General features: G+C 34.5%; 1 protein-coding gene across 6 annotated transcripts in view; it reads left to right on the top strand.

The window, feature by feature from the left end:
• The window catches only part of LOC128208122 (CSC1-like protein 2), a 31,361-nt gene extending 24,867 nt beyond the window's left edge, over positions 1-6,494 (top strand). For all 6 annotated transcript variants that reach the window (XM_052911482.1, XM_052911480.1, XM_052911483.1 and 3 more), the window contains 6 exons: positions 1,644-1,806; positions 2,250-2,355; positions 2,655-2,822; positions 3,379-3,503; positions 3,892-3,939; positions 4,144-6,494. In XM_052911482.1, coding sequence (XP_052767442.1) covers positions 1,644-1,806; positions 2,250-2,355; positions 2,655-2,822; positions 3,379-3,503; positions 3,892-3,939; positions 4,144-4,290 — 757 coding nt within the window. In that variant the 3' untranslated portion in view covers positions 4,291-6,494. The remainder of the gene's footprint in view (positions 1-1,643; positions 1,807-2,249; positions 2,356-2,654; positions 2,823-3,378; positions 3,504-3,891; positions 3,940-4,143) is intronic.
• Positions 6,495-8,933: the final 2,439 nt, after the last annotated feature.

The following is an 8,933-nucleotide window of genomic DNA, read 5'->3' on the forward strand; positions in this document are numbered from 1 at the left end:
TTGTTTGGTGCTCCTTTACTCAAATTGCCCAAATCATTTCGGTCCACTGCACAACATGGCAGCCAGAGCTATTAAAGTAAAAACATTTTTTAAATAACTTCTCCTCAAAAATTGATGATTGTATTTCTATGAAACTTGACGAAAATGTTCGTTAGGTGGTCTTTGCTTGAACCTTTTGGCCAGTGGAGCACAGGCACTGATGTGCCTCTTGTTATTATCCACCGCCATAAAAAGGCGAGGGGATATAGTAATGGTAGGCGCGATTCCAGCAATGCGTGCGTGTGTGCGTGCGTGCATGTGTGCGTCCGTCGTGCCACATTCATTTCTTTGCATCTCCTCTTACATTTCTCAAGCGTTTTCTGCCAAACTATCACAGATTGATGATCATAAAGTGAAGCAGCGCATATTATCAGGCTTTTGCGATTCAACAATTTTTGAAAGAGTTATAGCCCTTTGTTTATTTTACATTTAAAATTGGTTTCTTCGCAACTCCTCTTACGTTTTTCATGCGATTTCTACCAAACTTTTACAGATTGATGATCATATTGTGAAGCAGCATATGTTGTCAGGCTTTCCTGATTTGACCATTTTTGAAAGAGTTATTGCCCTTTGCTTATTTTACATTTAAAATTGGTTTCTTCGCAACTGCTCTTACATTTTTCATCGATTTCCCCAAACTTTCACAGATTGATGATCATAAAGTGAAGCAGTGCATATTGTCGGGCTTTCCTGATTTGACCATTTTTGAAAGAGTTATTGCTCTTTGCTTATTTTACATTTGAAATTGGTTTCTTTGCAACTCCTCTTACGTTTTTCATGCGATTTCTACCAAACTTTTACAGATTGATGACTATATAGTGACGCAACGCATATTGTCGAGCTTTTGCGATTCAACCATTTTTTTAAAAGTTATAGCCCTTTGTTTATTTTACATTTAATATTTGTTTCTTCGAAACTCCTCTTACGTTTTTCATGCGATTTCTACCAAACTTTCACAGATTGATGACTACATAGTGACGCAGCGCATATTGTCAGGCTTTTGCGATTCGGCCATTTTTGAAAGAGTTATTGCCCTTTCTTAATTTTACACATTTCTTATTTTCCTGAGAAACTACCCTTACCATTGATTGGCTTTCGTTACAAAAAATGCCCCCATGAGGCTGGGGATATAGCTGTCTGTGACCGCTCTTGTTCCAACTGAAATCAGCCGTGGAAATTCTCATATTTTCAATCTTTCAAGGCCAGAAATATTTTGTTTATGTTTTTTACCTATGCTTTTTTTAAACACATAAAACTCTTTCAAATCATACCAACGTTGGGTCACATGTCGTAAGTTCATAGGAGTATCAAGCTTAAGCAGCTTAATTCGTTAAGCCAAATTTTTTACTTATCTTGATTTTACTCAATAAAAATGTTTTCATCCTGATTCATAAATAACTCCCTTTTAAGTCCAAAAAGATCGTAACACAAATTTTTTAAAAACTTAAATAATTGACTGTGATTAATCCTGTTATAAGGGACTTATGATGCAAAGCGAAATCACATTATTGAGTATCAGTTACCTTAAGTTATATTTTATGGTGAGTTCACAATAATACTTGTAGAGCACTAGAATACTAGTAACATATGTGCTTGCCTTTCAGGTGTATTTTCCTGTCAGGGAATGGTGCGTTCTTTGTGAACTACATCATCACCTCTGCATTCATAGGCACCGCCCTTGAGCTGCTGAGGTTTTCTGAGCTGTTTGTGTACGGCATTAGAATCCTGAAGTCTCGCTCCTCCGCTGAGAGAACATCTGTTAGAAAGGTTTGTGTAATGTCCAATTAAAGCCTAATGACCAATTAAATTCTCATTTACTGTCTTAGCATTTTTGGTGCAAATACTTGATAGTTCTAAAGAAGGCGTGATAATTATACCTTCCAATTTGAAGTAAAAATCTTAAAACAGAAAATAAAATGAACGAGTGGTTTTGAGATGGGCACAGATGCTATGTGTCTATGGGAAACGCGTTGTCATGACAAATAACAATTAAGTTGGAAACCTCAAGTACATCGAGGAAAATTCACAATGCTTCTATTCTTCTATAAATATGGGTTAAAACTGGAATGGTTCACAGTGCAATAGTTTAAGTATGATGAACGAATTTTAGTTCTATTTCACATTTTAGGAACATGTGAACCTAAGGAAAAGGCATCACTGTTGGTTTAGTTGTTGAACTTTACATCATGTATTTATACATTCCCTTTCAGCATGTACTATGGGAGTTCCAGTATGGGAACAACTATGCCTGGTTCCTATGTGTGTTTGCCATCATCATGTCATACAGCGTCTCCTGCCCTCTCATAGCACCATTCGGTGAGTCAACAAGCTTTTATTTGTAGTTTACTTATTAGTTTGTTTTTTTCAGGCCAATTAATTAGATCTTAAGACAACAAGTCAATTGAGATATGAAAGTTATAGATCCTTTCCAAAAAAATTAAGCTCTGTTTTGAGTTAATTATTTTATTGTGATTTTATTACACTACAAACAATGTGGTATATATTGCAACATGTACTCATATGTAGCCTTGTAATCATTCATGTTAGAGGTGAAATCACAGAAAAATAGGTAGAAGAAGTGTACATGTATGATGCTGTATTTGTCTACATTACAGGTCTTGTGTACATGGTATTGAAGCACATTGTTGACCGTTACAACATATACTTTGCCTACAAGCCCTCCAAGATTAGCCCCAACATCCACTCCACTGCCGTCACCTATGTCATCATCGCTGTCGTCTTCCTACAGTTCAACTTTGTCTTCTTCTCAGTTGTTAGAGGAAGTAAGTTTGTCTCATTGTCTATGGCCTTCAAGTGTTATAAAATAACAAAATTTTATAGTATTGACTAAACTATTTTTTGCTTTTGGTAAACTCAGTTACCTGTTCTTGTGTTGTCTGTGAAACATGGCTGACACAACGATACTTTGTCGGTGAAATCAAACTGTTGTTTCCTAACAATGACTGTTAAACAACTTTGTGTAGAGTCTTAATACTTTAAATGTACTTTGGTCATGGTAATAAGATGACTTGTATTGATTTTGGGATGAATAGGTTAAGGTTATGGTGACTTACTATAAAACATATGGGCATTCTCAACAGGTAACATATTTGATTTACAGAATTTTATTTCAACAGGTGAATAGGTCCTAAGGCTGTTTCTCTTAGGCATGAAATGTAGTGCTTAAATTCTTCAACTCATGTACAAAAAAGATTCCTTTTCAGGTAAAATAAATTCCACAGTAGTGAAATATTTGCGACTGGTAAATATTACATGAAGAATATCACGAATCAGAAAACAATTATCTTCAGATAGTCTCATTCTAGCTATTTGTTTCAGGTGCTGACCAGCCTATCTCTATATTTTCCACTGTTATTCTCTTTGTGATTCTTGTTGTGTTCTTCGGTCGCGTGTGCTTCGGCTGCTTTCAGTCTGTCGGACCTTTCAACAAAAATAGATACAAGGTAGTGAAGGTACCATTTAACCTAAAATTGAAGTGGGTTTTTTTTTATTTTTTTTTTATTTTCCTCTTTTATATTGTACAGCCCTTAAAAGTTGAAAACCCTCAACATCCAAAACTGATTTCAACATAAAGTCTGTCCTTGATGGTACTTCATCAGCCAATTGCATCAAACATCGATAGTTGTCCACATGATTGTTATCTTTTGGTTAGTTTGCTAATTTAAATGATTTCATTGGTTAACATGAACTATTGGATAAATATTGACCAATCAATAAACATTTTGGCTTACTTTGTCCAACCAAAGAAATAACCAGTTTATACAAACGGCTGCAGGTTTAAGAGGTGTTTATTTAATTATAATCATAAAAATATTTTGTCAATGTTTTCAGCAATTTGGAGAGGAATCCAACTTTGCTAAAAGGGAGGATAGTAGCCAGGTAAGATGATACCCAAGCTGTCTACATCATCAGTAAACTGCAGTGTACTTTTCAGTTAAAATGAAATTTTCATTTAATCACAACCACGAGAAACATTTTGATGTGTTTTTAAGTAAAAAGAAAGACAAATTAAATTCCAATAGCTCTATGAAAAGTTTCCATTGAACTTCAAAACTAAAATGCCATCTTGTTTTTACCTTACAGCAGTTTGTAGCGAGTGTGTTGTCCGGGACAACAGGAGTCGTCAGTAGTACCCCATCTGCCGCTGACACCCTGGCACATTCCTATGGTGCCATGGAAACCACCAACACAAATAACACACAATATCCAGAGACCAGCTCTACAGAATAGGGGTGAAGGTCACTCAGAGGATGTTAAATAGGATTTAAACAAAGCAAATGACACCAGTGAATAATAATCGTCTTGAATTGTTTCAAATGTTCAGTAGACATGTTAACATTTAGGATGTTTTCAAGAGTCTTCTATATTCATTAAAATGATTTTGTGTCTGCAGGTAATTCCAAAGTTGCCTTGTGGTAGGCCAGTTGACAAATCATTTATTTTATTATTCTTACTGTTAACATGGGTTTACAAAATTGAAAAAAAGAACACTAAATTTTCAAAACCATTTCAGAACCTTTATCTTCAACATTTATTTTTTGGGATGATTTCTTGTTTTAATGATGTTAGAGTTTTCATGCTCAGTAGATATGTATCTCGTCCAAAACCATAGTAGTAAAATGTTAGTATGATAAACATGGGGGTATATATAGGGGTATATAATTACCGGGGTATGTAGTTTATATAAGGTGTGGTTGAAGATTTCTTTATTCCTCAATATGAGGATAAGCTGTGTATAACACGACCATGAATGTTATGTGCAATACTATGTTATACAATAATTATACAGATTATTTATTGTAAGTGTGTCCTCAATCTTGTTGTGTTAATGTTGTTCACAAATTGTTATCTGTTATAAAGTCTATATTTACTCTTTAATCTATCACCATTGAGCTGTACATGTCTGAATTTAAATGACATTGTTATGAATGTTAATGGATTTATGTGATAAAGTATGCTTTCATATCTCTTTATAATTATTGCAGTTCCATGTTATGTACTTCAAAGTCAAGATCACCAAGATAATAATATTTGCATGATTTCATTGTATGCATGTTTACATCATAACCTTAGTGCAAGAACTCAATATCTGCTTCTACTTCTATATACAGTTATTGAGTTATTGCACTAAGGTGATGAATGTGTAGTTTGAGTTCTTCGTTGTAAGATTGCTTTTTCAACAGATTTTTTTACTTTAAACATGACAAATAACTGTGTTTTGGTTAGGAATAACATAATAAAATTAATATTACATTGTTTATAAAAGATTTTTAAGGACATGGTGTTAATCTGACACCTGTAATCAATCACGATTCTTGTTGACCAAATTATGAAAGTAAGTTATTAATAACTTTAGTAAGTGAATCAGTCATACCCAGTTACTCCTGGAACAGCTTTGGAATAGCCAGGGCTTATATCAGCAGATCTATTCTAATCATAAAACAGTCATCGTCTACTTTGATGACCCATTGTTAATGTGTTAAATTTAACCAAGACTGCTATCTCCCAGCTTCATCACTTGATCAGCTAGCAGAGAAAATAGAGGCTTTACTACTTTGCAGCATTGAATTAATTAACTTCCTAAAAACAGGACATAAAATTATGTTTAAACTGATTAAAACTATTTTAAGAAACTCACTAAACCTTTAAGTCTTTTAGTGTTCTTTTGGTCATGAATTATTTATATGACATGATTTCTGTTCAAATTAGTACATTTAGATTTCAAAACTATATAAATATTAATACTTAAATCTTAAATAGAAAAATAGCATTCATACATTAACTCAATTTAAGTTGTCCAATAAAATCAAGAAAAAGTTTAATAGTTAACTGATTGATTAGATCTTGGGCAAAATGCTGGAAAAGGAAATAACTGAGTAGTACTGTAATGCTTTGTTTTAATCATTTACTTCCAAACCTTGGACAGAGCTTTAGTCAAGAATAAAAACAGCATGTCAAGGTAATATGCCTTGTGTTTAATAAGATCAGATGTAGAGTAAATAAACCCATATTACTTTGTGAAACAAGAGGAAGAGATCATAATTTTGGAATGATATAAAGATGGCTTGGTCTAACTATTATTACTATATTCACTAACATCTTAACTCTGAGTTTGAGACTCAAAACTGTAAAAAAAAATCTCATAAAATAAACATCAGTGTTGATGATGAAACTTGCAGATTAAGTTAAATATGAATATGTTGATAAAATTGTGTTTATTAAAATGTTGGCATTTCTGAGTCTCCAACTCGGACTCAAACTGTTAACTTATATTGGCCCAGAACTTACGTATTGTGTTTTTTTTTGTGTATTTTTACAAAAGCCAGTGCAAATGTTACTGATTGAAAGCAACATACTCTACTGTCTGTTGAGTTTCATTGTTATTGTTTTTCTTCTTTTATATACTTCTCTCTTGAATAAAATTAGAAAAGGTTTCATGTGATTCTTTTCTAGATCTACATGACTGTGAATTACAGTAAACTTAATCAAAATTAATGGAAGTATAGGGTCTAGCCGAGTACAGTACCAAAGCGAGCCTTATGTGTTTGTTTGCCAGTTTAAAAACAAGGGTGGTGGTCATGTCATAGTTATGATGTTGTTGGCTGGATGAGCCTCAAGAGAAAATTTAAACCTTAGCCCTTACTCAAGTTATACTTAAGACATTTACTAATGTTCTTAGTACCGATATCGTCAGTGAAAATGTGCATATACATGTAGGTTGAAAGCCCAAAACGGACTGGTTGTTTCTTGACTGAAAGAAAAACAGACCACCTTTTGTATCCATTTGACAAATGACCTACAGAGAATAGGATTTGTATTTCCTGCCATGTTCGTTACTTATTGACACAAACTATAGTACCAACTTGGTATGGCCAAATGAAGTGGAATAATTTTCTTTTATCTGACCTTTGAACCTTCATGCATTTGCTTCAACTAAAACAGCTGAGACATTGAATGAGTTGAATATGAAACTAGAAGTCCATGAAACGGATGTGTCTCTTGTCAGATCCACCCATAATGTTTCTAGTAAAGATCAATTCAAAATCAATAGTCATCTACTGACCATGAACAGTTCAGTCAGTTATTAATCAGAAACGCCGGTATTGTTTCTAGTAAAGGTCACCAAGACCAACTGAGCATGATATGTATACCAAGTTTTTAGACCACACCAAGTTGTTCAAAATTTATTGATCAGAAACGGGCATAATTTTTCTAGTTAAGCTCAACATGACTTTGACGGAATGACCCTAAACTGTATAGGGGTCAACTTATGATTAAGTCTCTGCACCAAGTGGTTCAAAAGTTATTTATAAGAAATGAAAGTGCGACAATTGTAACACACAACTAAAATTGATAAAAAAAATGCTTTATGTGTTTTCTAGGCGACACAAAAAGGCTATCATACCTTTGAACCTGAAAATCCTTTGACTTGATTTTTTTTTCCTATTATAGATATCAATTCATAATTTGATGTTTCAGTAAAAATGTGACCTTCACCTCTGCCCTTACAGTATTTTGGGGTCAAGTATGTGCAATATGGTTCAATCAAATGACGGAATAATTTTAATTTATTGCAGCCAATATTAAAGCCCATTTATGCCTGTTGTTCAGAAAGTTTGTTTTCTTCATTGCAATAGGGACTGCAGATTAGCTGCAATGTTCCCACAATGGTAAATTGGTAAAGTTAGTTTAAAAAGAGCAACACAATGCAAACTTCTTATATAAATCTACTCCATTCGGTACCATGAACAAATTCTGATTATAAACAGAAATAAACAACTACAATGAAACATTGTGATACATATAACAATATCAATAGTTTTGCCGAAGCTCTGGTTTAGTGATGCATGAAATTGTTTTAAAAGTTAGACCTTATTTGGCTGTTAGAAATTATTTGAGCATGCATGATGGATGCATTCGTTTGAGAAATCGTATAATTATACCTCCACGTGGACGTGAAACAATGTTAGACACGTTGTACGAAGGACACCCAGGCGCAAACATGATGAAATCCCTAGCCAGAATTAGTATGGTGACCTTTTATGGGCACTAAAAATTGAAAATCATTTGAAACACTGTCAATTATGTGAGACAAACAGAAACATGCATGCAGAAGCAAAATTGCATCCGTGGGAATGGCCGCAACGACCTTGGGTGAGACTTCATGTCGACTTTGCAGGTCCATTCATGGGGAAAATGTTTTTGGTAATAATCGATGCTCATTGGAAGTGGATCGAAGCATTCGATACGAACAAAGCCACTTCAGCAGTGACAATTAAACTAGTACAAAGGACATTTGCTTCATATGGACTATGTCAGCTACTGGTCACAAACAATGAAAGTGCATTCGATAATTCAGAATTTGACGAGTTCGTTAAAAATATTGGCATCAAGCACATTCGTGTTGCGAGTTACCATGCAACGAGCAAAGGTCTGGGAGAGCGAACTGTAGAGATAATCCAAAGTGATAAAATGAAAGGAACGTCATGGGACTATTCGACTAAGTCGATAAAGGTGTTACTCACATATGACTCACACCGCAGACCACACTTGGCATGAGCCCGAGTGAACTCCTTTATGGAAGAACATAAAGGGCAAGGTTAGATTTGGTGATGCCATATTTCACTGAAAAAGTTCAAAATAAACAGGCAAATATGAAAGACAGACAATTTCAAACTGGAGAAAAGGTTTTTGTGTTGGAAAGTGTTAGAAAAGCATGGACACAGGGGACAGTCATTAGCCAAACAGGTCCGGTTTCATTTAATGAATGAATTGCAGGGTTGATGTCATTATCGGGGTATGAACGCAATTGGGCTGGTCAAAGTGTGTGGAGTCCGAGGACTCCACGCGTTCTTTGACCAGCCCAATTGCGT

Source organism: Mya arenaria, chromosome 11, assembly GCF_026914265.1.
Source record: "Mya arenaria isolate MELC-2E11 chromosome 11, ASM2691426v1".
NCBI classification, from domain to species: Eukaryota; Metazoa; Mollusca; class Bivalvia; order Myida; family Myidae; genus Mya; species Mya arenaria.